This window comes from Rhipicephalus microplus, chromosome 9, assembly GCF_043290135.1.
Source record: "Rhipicephalus microplus isolate Deutch F79 chromosome 9, USDA_Rmic, whole genome shotgun sequence".
In the NCBI taxonomy this organism is placed as follows: Eukaryota; Metazoa; Arthropoda; class Arachnida; order Ixodida; family Ixodidae; genus Rhipicephalus; species Rhipicephalus microplus.
Genome location: NC_134708.1, coordinates 6,406,933 through 6,420,819, shown reverse-complemented (window position 1 = coordinate 6,420,819; position 13,887 = coordinate 6,406,933). Strand labels below are relative to the sequence as shown.

The 13,887-nt window shown below is 50.5% G+C and overlaps 1 protein-coding gene across 2 annotated transcripts in view; it reads right to left on the bottom strand.

Moving 5' to 3' along the window:
• The window catches only part of eya (eya transcriptional coactivator and phosphatase 2), a 130,357-nt gene that overhangs the window by 14,812 nt on the left and 101,658 nt on the right, over positions 1–13,887 (bottom strand). For both annotated transcript variants that reach the window (XM_075873030.1, XM_037415363.2), the window contains exons 11-12: positions 6,234–6,292; positions 3,291–3,581 (exon numbers count right to left, since the gene is read on the bottom strand). In XM_075873030.1, the coding sequence (XP_075729145.1) occupies positions 3,291–3,581; positions 6,234–6,292 (350 nt within the window). The remainder of the gene's footprint in view (positions 1–3,290; positions 3,582–6,233; positions 6,293–13,887) is intronic.

The window sequence follows — 13,887 nt, the reverse complement described above, 5'->3', positions numbered from 1 at the left end:
AATATAAGAATTTTACGGTATCGGAACAGTATAGGAGGAGGAATAAACAACAAGAAGGAAGGCAGGGAGGTTAACCAGGCACATTCCCGGTTTGCTACCCTAAGCTGGGGGAATGGGAAGGGGGCATAAAGATGAGAGAGAGGAACGAGAAGAGAAAGAGAGGGAGAAAAAACAAAAAAGGAGGATTGTCAGTCAATCGGCTGGTGCGTATGCAGTGGTGGCACTACACAAAAGGAACAGTATAACTTTTGCAAAAGGACGGCGGGAGAGTCTTCATGCCGTAACTTTTCCTAAATATACCCAACAGAACAGAACTGAAAGTAGTTTTGAAAGATTCGTAATATTCAGCAGGAATCCCATCAGGACCAGGTATTTTTGAGAAAGGAATTGATCAATGACCCGCTTAGTTTCCTCCAACGTCTTGGGACTACTCATGATTGCGCAATCATCTTCGGTCGATGGGCTTAACATAGAAACAAAGTTTGCTGTGCTTTCGTCACCATGGTCATCAGGAAACAACACTTCATACAACCTTTCCATTGGCAAGATAATGTCCGTTGTATCTGTTAAAATAGCGCCGTTAGAACGCGGATCTGGAATGAACTTGGACATGCCGCTCATCAAGTAAAGCTTGACGCGCCAGTTGCTCGGAATTCAAAGTCCTGCTGTTCCGGGATCGAACGAGCCGCATTAATTCTGCAGCTGACACTTGATCTTTTCAATTTCATTAACGTATGCTCCCGAGTTTTCGCATTCAATCCCGTAAAGATTACAGTAATCCCGTAAAGATTACAGAGCCTTTTAAACAACCTCTTTTCCTCGTTCTTTCAATAGTAGGATTTGACCGATTTGATCTCTATGGCTATTGCACGAACCTCTTGCTTAAAAAACTCCCAAGCAGCGAATAGATGCAATCCTTTATCGAAAAAAAATTTCTCGTCACTTAATTAACTCTATTATTCAATTCCTGATCGCTTAGGAGGTCTGAGTTCATCTTCCAAAGTGCCCATCACGGTCGAAAGTGAGTTTGGCGGTTTCCCACAATTTTTTTCTATAAGAATGCAGTATTCCGAAAACGAAACCTTGGCAGAGTGCAGCACGAAAGTTTCCGAGAAAGGAGTGATAAATATACGTCAATTCGATCAAGACGAGCAGAATCACTTCCCTGAAGTCGAGTATATGCAGCTACTTGACCCAATGTGTCGACGTCAATCAGTCGTGCATAATCTACGATATCAGTTAAAACTTCGCCCCTCCTGTTCCGTTGACTATTCGGATTGCTGCGATCACTAGAATCACACACACAGTTATGGTCGTTCATTAGCACAGTGATATATACATAGGTAATTAGATTGGACATGTCTTTAAATAACTCAACCCACTTCGAAACCTCGTTAAATGCATACAAGTTGATAATTCACCCCGGCACTCAACGCAAGACCACTGCCTTCAGTGCAGCTGTCTTGAGGTGTTAACATTCGTACTGATTGCTGAACAGAGCAGACTATCTCTAAAACAACCAGCAACCCACAGGCAGACCTATTGCACGTTAAACGCTAACGTAATACTCAGACGGGAAGGGCCGTAGGGCGTTCTCAGTGTCTTCGCCACTCTCGATCTTCGTCTACTGGATGGCGACAATACCTGGCGGCCACGCGTATCCTTGTGATTGCAGTGAAAAGAACTTTCTCCACTATAGCTACCCCCCCCACCCACCTTCCTTTTTTTGCGCGCGTCTATTTCCCTCTTCGATTCTTTTCCCATCTTTCTTCCCCATTCCCCCTTACCCTAGTGCAGGGTAGCAAACCGGATGCTCCATTTTCTGGTTAACCTTCCCGCCTTTCCCTCATTTTATTCTCGCTCTCTCTCTCTCTCTCTACTTGAAAATGCAGTGAAAGTACCTTTCATGCTTCACAAACGCAGGCGTCCTGTATATATGTTTATCAGTGCAACATAAAATACTGCAGTAATAAGGTGTGGTACAAACACCCGCCCATTGCCACAGAACGTCAGAACATACGATTATCATTAATTGCTTCGTGCTTTGAAGCCGGTCACCCACTGCAAGCACTCACGCTGCTGCGCCTATTCCTTTAAGGTCGCGTAGTGGATGCATAGCAAGTTCGAAAATGTTTCATGCACTCAGCGTTTGAAGTACGCACTAGGAACAGTAGATCGCTATCGCATTCAAACCCTAATGGCCAAGCTTTAGGGTCCCCTAATTTTTTTATATGTTCTCTTATGATACAGCCATCACGTCGGGTTAAGTCACGGTGCCAGAATACTTTACTAGGTGACCGAACGCCGCGAAGCGAGCGCTTGGCGGAGAGGGACCGATTATGTTCTCGTTTTCGGCGTGCCGATAGACGGCTCGCCGGACTGAGGACCATGGCGGGCTGCTTGCGAATTCCGCAAAGCACATTAGGCACGTGGGCCATGGTTTCCAAATAGGAGAAAACCGGGTTATCACGCGATAACAACCACGCGACACGCATAAAGTGACGCGGCGAAGGAGAGGGTGATAAGGGAGGAAGTTCACAGTGCGGCGAGGGTGTCTTGGCCGACGATAAATGAGCGAGGCTACTTTCCTACGTACGGGGCTTTCTTACACCGAGAGGGAGGAAGGGAGCCGAGGCATAAGGCCCCTAGATGAAACATCTAGAAACCTTATCAGAACAAAGTTTGTGGCGCCATCTCTCGGGCTCCTCACGAAGCAGTACATTACCGGGCACCGGATAGTCCTGGCGTTCGCTCACCTAAAGTATTCTTGCACCATCGGTTAACGTCAATTGCAAGGAGGTGCCAAGTTGATTTATATAGCCAGGCCTACGATCGCCGCGAGCACCAGCGCATCAGCTCCTGGTTATGGTAATACTCGCGTTCCTGTTGTAATCACTGCGCAAGTGCAAACAACTTTATATAAACATCTGCAACTCTTTCACGTGTGTCTGCGCATGCAACATTTGCACATATATCTAGGGTTCTTTCGTAACGTGTCGCTCAATTAAAAATATTCCAACACAATAAGCTTCTCCACGCATGCTTCGCATAACGTCGATTCCCAAGGTACGTGGGATCTGCCGAATTTTTTCGCAGGCTCAACTTGCTTTAGTCGAAGCCTTCTTGACCCTATACTCTAAATCATAGGAATTTAATTGCCAGCCTAGCCCGTTTTTCATTTATTAGTCAAGTTATATGTCGTTGCTGTCATACTAATGCAAACCTGAATGAGCCTAACAGATTCATGTGTTGTTTTTAATGCTATCCGTGCCTTGGTGAGGCGTGTATACCTCGAGTTTATGACGGAGAGGCATTTCATGGCGAGCGTGAGCCAGCTGTCGGTATGGGCCTCGATCTCTCCGCGCAGCTGTAGCCACTGGTCTCGTTTGGGTCCCAGCAGCCCGGCCACGTTGGAGCGGTACTGGTTGTAGATGTCCTTGATGCGCCGGTAGCGGAAGGCCAGCTTGCGCATCCAGTCCACGCCGCCGCGCATGCCTCCCGACGACAGGCAGAGGCCGCCTGGGCCGCCCGATCCGCCGACGCCTCCCGCCTGGAAGCCGTCGGCCGCGAAGTTGTAGTTGCTGCGAGGAGACGGGAAGGGCAATGTAACGCGTAACCGAAAACTCGTCTCCTATACTCTTTTTCATACACCAGGTGCAACGCTGCGGAAGCTATGCAAGAAATTCGGTCACCAAGATGTCTGACTACGCGTGTCCCGCGCTAGGCTTTCATTGTTTCGTCGGAACAGCTTTAGCGGCTCGGTACACAAGAGAAGCGGCAAAGGAGTAGAGGAGCGATTAAAGGAAGGAAAGGTCGCTCAGAAGAAATATCGGCCGTGCTGCGTTGCATTGAGAAAGGGGAGTGGGGACTGTGAAGATAGAAATATGTGGTACGAGTGGTTCATATACTCTGTTCCTCTCTCTTGTGGTAGTAGTTATATCGGGTAGACTGGCCGCTGTCTCAGTGAGAGGTTGAATGACCACAGGTTATCAATAAAAGGACAGCCTTCAGCAAACATGCCGTGTTTGTAAGTGCAGCCAGGTTTTCAAAGGAACCCAAGATCTGGCGCGGTACAAGAAACGTGCGACGCGCGAGAATGTTGAAGCTTATTTTATATTTTCAAAGCCGGAGATAGCTGTGACTTCTAACCTTCGGCTGCGTTGCACAAAGAAAGCAGATATTGGGTATCTTGATGCGCACACGTAGTTCCTTCACGCCATGTACTCAAGCGCACGTAGTGTTCTTATATTTCGCGCTTTTCTCAGTAAAATGTCAGTTTGTACGCGCTTGTTCGTTTCTGCGTCCATCTACGTTTTTTTTTTTTTCGCGCAGTTCCGCTCAGGACGGATCACTAACTCCCCGAACAGTCTACGTCACCTTATTAGGCAGGTGCACCACCATTCAGAACCTCCACCTGACTAACGCTGCCGTTGACGATCGCTTGATGCCGGTGATCACAACTACAGCACTGCAAAATAGCCGGTCCCTTAACGCACACACCAGACATCGAACGTGATCCCGTGCTAACCAGAGCAAACGCACTCCGTCTCAAGAAAACGCCGCAAGCCCGCCGATCAACGACTACGAATAAATCAGACGCGCATTGTATCACAAAAACGTGGAACGCGTTTCGGCGGGGAGCCTAGGAGGAGGAGAGAGTAGGCTAAGAGAACAAGGGGGAGGTGGATGCGCATGCGCACTGGTGGTGTGGACGCTGCACTGCTGCTAAGTGCTTCGTTGTCTTCCCCGGAGACTCGGGAGAGAGGGGTGAGCGTAGAAGAAGAGAATGAGAGAGAGGTGGACGCGCATGCGCAGTAACGGTGGTCACGCCACACAGTGGACTGAACTCTGCCAGAAGCTGCTTCGCATTTAATAAAGAGAGTGAGAAGAAAAGCTGTGCGGCGTCTTTCACGTGGATATAATAACAAGCCGCTAGGTACGATAGCCAACAGTAGGCCAAGCCACGGACGTCTTCATCAAATCCGGGAAACGGCAAGAGAACAGAAATGATGCGCGAATAAATACACTGAATGAAGCGCCCTTGAATAAAGAAAAAGTAAACAGCTAGATTATTTAAAAAAAAACGCCAGGCCTGCACGCAAGGCAAACAGTGAAACTAGAAGAGCGGCCTTTCAGAGCCATTTTTAAGCACTCATTGCGTAACTGCTGCAAGCACACTCGCTTGATGCCCACTACGGCATTAATAATAAAGATGATTAAGCCGGCATTTGCTATGCTATCCTTCGTCATTCTTCTGAGAAGCGTGGTGTCTGCTACACACTTGCTAGGAATATTGTGCAATAATTTTTTTATGCAGTGGCCGACACATATGAAGAATTGTGCCTAAAGTGGGTATGCACCGCAGTTATTAGGTGATCAAGAACAAGCTTTTGCAATGAGTTGGAGCATCGGACGAGCCACTCATTACGCTATTAGCATTGTGTGACGCCTGCCTAAGGCAAGCTTGTGAATAAGTCAAGCAGCGGCATGGCTCACTGGTAGAGTACTGGGCTGGCACCCAGCGGACCCGGCTTCAAGCCCCACTGCGTCATTGGTTCTAGGTTTTTTTTTTCTTCTAATTGCGTGCGATGTGGTTACGGACACCGGCGGCGGCGGACAACTACGACGTCACGCGTGACCCGAGTAGTGATTTCATAAGAGCTTTCGCTGTAAAAAATGAGTCAACAATGAGGAGCATTACAACGCAAGCGCTTTTACTAATCAAAAGGTGTGTCTTGGTATACCAATTACTCGTGCCTTCTTAACAAACGCGCGCAGACTCCAGTAAGTGCGAAGGCAAGCGCGAGGCTGCAGGTCAATCTCATCAAAACTCATCGCCAATACGGATGACATCCGCTCAATAAAATTTTCCCTTGACAGAACTATTGGTTAAGTTTCCATATGTTTTTGAAGCGGCCGCCCAGTGCGAGAATGCCTGAAGAAATAGCTGAGGACCGAATTTTATGTTACCAAATTTTCGTTTTATTGCACTAACGTCTGTTCAAACGAATTTAAATCCTGCCAGCTTGCGATAAAAAAGTTGTGCGTTGAGATGGCGTAGTTAGGCTCTTCCTATTTCATGAACAACACAATTAACAAACATATTTCCTGCGCTACACGTACAGATACATACCGCAACGCACGTAGCAGGCCGATTTGCCTTTCCAGGAACATGGGCTTAATGTAGCACGTAGAAAGCACGTATTTACCTCACGTAGAAGGCATGCACTTACCTAAGGTCCTGGCCGTTGTCGTCCGACGCCACGTCATCGATGTGCGCCTGGTCACAGTCCTGGGAAGGAAAGGAATCACCAGTCAAGCAATTTAGATCGTTTGGAATTAGCGACAGGCCGCTGTACAACCGGCGCAGAAAGCAGTGCTCGTCGAAGACACATGCCCACAACAATCCATGCTCCTTGTCTGAGTTCGCAATGCGCCATATTTCCTGCTCTGATTATCCACACACAAGGAAAATTGCAACATGGCGCTTAGAATAACATGAGCTGCGCTAGGTGGCAAGTGCTCATTCTCAGACACAAGAAAGGAGACACAAGAAAGAAGTCAGGACACCTGAAAACGCCGACTAACAACTGGAGGTACGCAAAGAGGCGGACAGGAAAGAAGGCGCGAAATTTTATCTGCGCATGCCCAGCAATAGGCAAATCTATCAATCCGCCCCGCGTCGGGTTCTGTATACGTGACACATAACTGTTTAGGCATGGATTTTTTTCTTTATGCAAGTTAATGGACAGTCGGCTCATGCATGCATGCGCTATCAATATTATTGATATGCCACGTCACTACTATCGGTACGCCACTCAGATTCTTGCATCCATATTCGCACACCCTATCTTTTTAGAATAACAACACAATCATAACCATCAAAACACGATATAAAATAATGCAACCAGCTTTACAGTGGCGTATGCAAAGGGGTTCTACCCCGCCTTCCACTGGACGTTTTACACTTTATATGTGTATACAGTATACGTACACCCATTGATAAAATAAGTCGGAACGTGCGAGCGACGACCACAATCTGATAAAGCTAAAGCCCCTATAGCTTCGGAAAAGTACAGCGTTCCTTTGATCTGCGCCGCTTCCTCCTCTTACCGGCTCAAAAGCAAACTGCAAGCTCGTGGCGCGTTACAGGGGGCGCCACTGTCGAAAGCGAAAAAGAAAAAAGCAACGCGCTAGAGAGGAGGCGGCGAGATGAAGAGCAGATGGCGGCACTTCTACGAAATATAGGGGCTTTAGTTCGCCAGGTTAAGGAAACGGAGACCGACATGTGGAAAATAGACATCATTAAGAAGTCGGCACTAGAGATCTATAGAACTTTTAAGCAGGAAATTAGCGTAAATCACACCCACCGACAATTCCGCTGCGAAAATAATTTTCCTAGATGCAGTCGCTTACTTCACGTTGTCGATCTCCTCTTCATATAGCCCTCACCCATTCTTGCTGCTGTTATTGGTCAGACGGAGCGTTGAAAGATCGAACTTTTTTTCACGCAGTATTGATTCACAGCTGGAGGCTGTCTACATACTTCTGTTGAATCAATTGCCGTCTGCTCAAACGTGCTTCATCAATATCTGTCTTTCTTTCACGTGGAGTAGTTCTGTATGGCCCTGTTATATCGAAGAAGGTGCAAAATCTACCCTCGAGCTACACAATGAATGATAGCAGGCACGCACCTGGCTACGAATAGAGATCATCTGCTTTTATAAATCTACCACTTCATTCCTTTCGTTGTCCGAAGGGCATCTGATTGAACATATATAGACAAAAATCCTGGCACTAAGATGCTCTATTTGCTTCAATTTGTTTTGACAAACCGCGCCGGCAAAAACGTTGGTAGCTGCATCCAGTAGCATAGTGGAATAGGCGAGTGGCAGATGTAGCAGGCGACACTCGGGCGCGTGCGCTCTCCTCTTGCGGTGGGAGACAAATAGTTCTGTGCGTCACCGCAATTATCGCAGCGCACATTTTCGCCATAAAGCCCCCAAACCTTTAGATAAAACCGCATCGCCGCGCCATCTGACGTGAAGAGTGCGCATGCGCGTTCTTTCAATGTCGCAGCCACATCTTTCTACTCTCTTCCAGCGTAGCAGTGATTAGATGTAGTGTTTCGTGCTAAGAATCGCTTTCTTCATTCCGCGACGTGCTCAGTTCAACGGGGCAGAAAAGTGGGTGAAAAGATAACTTGTCGTGGGCAAGTAACCGGAGAGGTACCTGCCAACGGCAAGTCATCTTTTCGCCCACTTTTCTTTCTGCCAAGATTTCACAATACACCCATATCTTGATTTGTGGGGTTTAACGTCCCAAAACCACCATTTCATTATGAGAGACGCCGTAGTGGAGGGCTCCGGAAATTTTGACCATCTGGGGTTCTTTAACGTGCGCCCAAATAATTTTGAAGGCGTCTAGTGAACTTATATACGTAGCTTGCAAACAATAAAAATGAAGAACATTGTAACCTGTGGATGCCACAGACTTAACATACTGTAGCGAAGCCTCCGAACGCTGAAATGGGTTGAACTCTTGAGTACCTTCTAGTGGGGCTACCCAACAAGGACGCCGCTCGCGCTGAGAGCCCGTGCTTGGCTGTGACTGTCGCCATTATATATTCTCGCTCGTTGCCGGCTAGTAAACGCCTTAACAATTTGGTGGAGGTGCTGCGATCCCTGTCTATGCCTTTGGAGCTACGATCACGTACCCTGCCATCTACTATGTACCACGACGCTTCTCAGCAAACGCCTCCTCCGATGCCACCCCCTTGTCCCGGTGTCCCCAGAATCCGCGATCCACCCATCTTCACTGGCGCTGATGGCACTGACGTGGAGGACTGGCTCGCTATTTACGAGCGCGTGAGCGTCCCCAACAAATGGGACGAGGACGGCAAGCTGACCAACTTGGTATTCTACCTTACGGGTGTTGCCAGTTTGTGGTATAACAACCACGCGTCCGATTTCGCCACCTTGTCCGATTTCAAGACCGCAATCATCAACGTCTTCGGCCGCCCTGCTGTTGGCAAGCTGCAAGCCGAGCAGCGCTTGCGTGAACGTGCTCAGGAGGCTGGTGAGTCATTCACGAGCTATATTGAAGACGTCCTGGACCTATCCAACAAATCTAATCCCACCATGTCCGAGTCTGACAAGATCCGGAACATCATGAAAGGCATTGACGATGATGCCTTCACGATGCTGCTCGCCAAAAACCCCGGCACAGTGGCTGAGGTCATCACACTGTGCCAGAGCTACGAGGAGCTCCGCCGGCAGCGTTCGATGACCCGACGCTCCCCACCACGAGCTGCAACGCTTGCTGGCTTGGAGGCCAGTTGTGACCAAGTGGCGTTGATGGCAGAACTAAAGTCCTTCATCCGTGAGGAAATCGCACGTCAGTTCTCACTCCTGCCCTTCGCCCACCAACCGACTGTGCAACAATCGCCTACTACCCTTCTCCCTCCCATCCGTCGAGCGATTGAACAGGAAATAGCGGAGGTAATGCCTGCGTACCACCCCCCACAGCCTCCGGCTCCTGCGCCCCTGAGCTACGCGCAAGTGGTCGCCAGGCCGCCCCAAGTCGTTCCAGCAACCGCCCCTCTGACTTACGCCGAAGCTGCTGCTCGACCTCCGTCCTTTGCAGCGGGTGTGCCCGCTACGTATGTTGATGTAACCCCTCAGCCTCAGCTTCAGTCCACCATGCAGCCACCGTTCCGTCCATCAGCCCTTGCGACGTGGGTGAGACCTACCCCGGTGAACAGATGGCGCACACCCGACAACCGGCCCATCTGCTTTGCGTGCGGTTACGCTGGTCACGTGGCCCGTTATTGCCATCGCGTACAGCCGGCTCCGATTTCTTCACCTGTTGCTGGCCAACTCAGCCGTCCTTATCGCGAAGAACCACCGTCTATGCCACCTCGCTCTCGCCCAGGTCCATCTCGACGATCGCCGTCTCCACGACGTCGTTCCCTGTCCCCCATGCGGCCAAGTGCGGCAGCTCATGAGCGGGAAAACTAGTCGTCGCAGTCCCCGAGGCAAGGACTGCGACGCTATCGCAATGTGAAAGCCCTCAGAGCAGCCCCTCGAATGTCATTGACGTGTTTGTGGACGGTGTTTGTGCATCGGCGCTTATTGACACTGGAGCTGCCGTATCAGTTATGGACGAAAAACTCTGCCGCTTACTTCGAAAAGTGACGACGCCACTTTCTGGGTTATCCCTCCGTACTGCAAGTTTGCACCGCATTTATCCTACAGCAGGGTGCACAGCTCGCGTTGTCATCCAGGACGTTCTGTATGTCGCCCAGTTCATCGTCATTCAGGCATGCTCTCATGACGTCATCCTGGGATGGGACTTTCTCTCCCGCCATGACGCCGTCATCCATTGTGCCGCCGCCGAAATTGAGCTCTCACCCTTCTCGCATTTGATGCCAGAAGACAGTCCCCCGGCACTGAGCAAGATTCTAACGAAAGACGATACAACAGTGCCTCCAAACTCGACGACGGCTGTGTCTGTCTACTGCGCTGGTCTCTCCGACACCATTGGACTTGTTTCGCCATCTGACCGCGCTTGCACCAGGAGAGGGTTGCTAGTACCTTTCGCGACCGTGCAGGTCAACCAGGGCAACACTGCTATTTTTGTAACCAACCCGTCCCCGTATGCTGTTACCTTGCTTCGAGGGGAATGTCTCGGCAGAGTGGAACCAGTCGACGACGCACAAGTCCTGGACGTACCCGATGACACGCGCGGTCCCAGGTCGTGTACCATCAATGCTGTTTCCACTTCTGATTCGTCATCTGCAGATGTATTTGGCCCCTCCATCGCTGACAACCTTACGGCCGTACAGCGTTCCCAACTTCTGGACCTGCTGCAAGAATATCGTTCTTCTTTCGATGTCGGGCGAAGTTCTCTCGGTCGCACGTCCGTTGTTACGCATCGCATCGACACTGATGCCCATCCACCTTTACGGCAACGTCCATATCGCGTGTCGCCTGCTGAACGTCGAGTAATTAATGATCAGGTTGACGATATGCTCCGACGCGATGTTATTCGGCCCTCGGACAGTCCATGGGCGTCTCCTGTTGTTCTTGTTGCGAAGAAAGACGGTTCTGTGCGGTTCTGTGTGGACTACAGACGGCTCAATAAGATCACTCGCAAGGATGTTTATCCACTGCCACGCATCGATGACGCGATTGACAGCCTTCATGGAGCCGATTTTTTTTCTTCTCTCGATCTGCGCTCGGGGTACTGGCAAGTACCCTTGGCTGACGACGCTCGACCAAAGACCGCCTTCATCACGCCAGACGGCTTGTACGAGTTGAACGTCATGCCATTTGGTCTATGTAATGCACCTGCGACCTTTGAGCGCATGATGGACACCGTTCTGCGCAACTTGAAATGGTACACGTGCTTGTGTTACCTCGACGATGTCATTGTCTTTGCTCCGGATTTCTCCACGCATCTCCAACGTCTGAAAGAAGTTTTCGCACGTGTGAGCAATGCCGGCTTGCAACTAAATCTGAAAAAGTGCCGCTTTGCAGCACGGCAACTCACCATACTGGGGTACGTCGTGTCCAAAGACGGCATTCTTCCTGATCCTGCCAAGCTTCAGGCCGTGGCCGAATTCCCCAAACCTGCATCTGTCAAAGAACTGCGTAGTTTCGTGGGCCTGTGCTCATACTTCCGACGCTTCATACGAAATTTTGCCACGATCATATCACCGCTGACGAAGCTCCTTGGAAGTAACAGGCCCTTCAATTCATGGTCATCCGAGTGCGACGACGCGTTCGCGAAGCTCCGCCATTTGTTGACGTCGCCTCCCATTCTACGCCACTACGACCCTACAGCCCCAACGGAGGTGCACACAGACGCCAGCGGTGTAGGCCTCGGCGCTGTCCTGGCGCAGCGAAAACCCGGATTCCCTGAATATGTCGTAGCATATGCAAGCCGTACGCTCACGAGAGCCGAGAAAAACTACACCGTCACGGAGAAAGAGTGCCTGGCGATCGTCTGGGCTCTTACAAAGTTTCGACCTTATTTGTATGGCCGCCCATTCGATGTCGTCACCGACCATCATGCACTATGCTGGCTTTCATCATTGAAGGATCCCTCAGGCCGTCTCGCCCGTTGGGCTCTTCGCTTACAAGACTACGACATCCGCGTGCTGTACCGCAACGGACGCCAGCATGCTGACGCCGACGCCCTCTCGCGCTCCCCTCTGCCTGAAGGTGATGTGCTCTGCTCAGTATCCACGGCTGCTGTTTCTGCCATTAATGTTGACATCATCGCTACCGAACAGCGAAAGGATAATTGGATCGGCACGCTCATCGACATGCTCTCTGATCCATCCGCAACGCCATCCACGCGTGCCTTGCGTCGTCAAGCTCGCCATTTCACCATCCGTGACGGCCTTCTACACCGACGCAATTACGACGCCAACGGCCGGCAGTGGTTACTCGTGATACCCCGCAGTCTGCGGTCAGAAATATGTGAATCCTTCCATTCAGATCCGCAATGCGCGCACTCTGGGGTATTCAAGACCTACCATCGCATTCGACAACGCTACTTTTGGCGCGGCATGTACCGCTATGTGCAGCAGTTCGTTCGCTCTTGCCTCACTTGCCAACGCCGTAAACCGTCAGCCCACATGTCGCACGCCGGTCTGCAACCGTTACCTTGCCCTGACCGTCCTTTTGGGCGCGTAGGTATCGATTTGTATGGACCACTTCCTCTGACGTCGGCTGGTAACCGCTGGGCCATCGTTGCCGTTGATCATTTAACGCGATACGCCGAAACCGCCGCTCTCCCTGCGGCTACTGCGCGCGATGTTGCGTCCTTTCTGCTGCATCGATTTATACTGCGCCACGGACCACCCCAAGAGCTTCTCAGCGATCGAGGCCGTGTCTTCTTGTCGGAAGTCGTCGAAGCCATTCTGACGGAGTGCCATTCTGTCCACCGCAAAACTACTGCTTACCACCCACAGACGAATGGCCTCACCGAACGCTTTAACCGCACCCTCGGCGACATGCTTTCTATGTACGTCGCTGACAACCACACTAATTGGGATAATATACTGCCCTTCGTCACCTACGCCTACAACACCGCCCCTCAGAGCACGACTGGTTTTTCACCTTTCTACTTGCTGTACGGAAGGCACCCGTCGCACACCATGGACACGATACTCCCGTACACGCCGAATCCATCTGAGTGTACACCGATTTCCGAGTCAGCCAGGCTTGCTCAAGAGTGTCGCGAGCTTGCCAAGACTTTTACAACGCAAGAGCAAGAGCGGCAGAAGAGTATTCGTGATGGCTCCACCACTTCTGAGCCCACGTTCCTTCCTGGTGCGCTTGTATGGCTCTCGATCCCGACATCTGCAGCTGGCCTCTCTTCCAAGCTACGTCCCAAATACGAAGGCCCCTACCGTGTCATCGAGCGCACCTCACCCGTCAACTATCTGATCGAACCCGTTGAACAATCTTCGGACATGCGCCGCCGTGGGCGAGACATCGTCAACGTGGAGCGCCTGAAGGCTTATTATGACCCGCTCATAGTAACGAGCTGTTAGGTCGCCAGGCGGCTCCCTCTTCGACCCCGGGGTAATTGTAGCGAAGCCTCCGAACGCTGAAATGGGTCGAACTCTTGAGTACCTTCTAGTGGGGCTACCCAACAAGGACGCCGCTCGCGCTGAGAGCCCGTGCTTGGCTGTGACTGTCGCCATTATATATTCTCGCTCGTTGCCGGCTAGTAAACGCCTTAACAATACGAAGTTCCAGAAAATTTCATTGAACCAATGTCACGAAAATACCGAAAATAAATTTCGAAATTTCATACGCACGCACGAAGACTTTGGCGCGAAATTTGAAAATGAAACTTCAACCTTGCTTT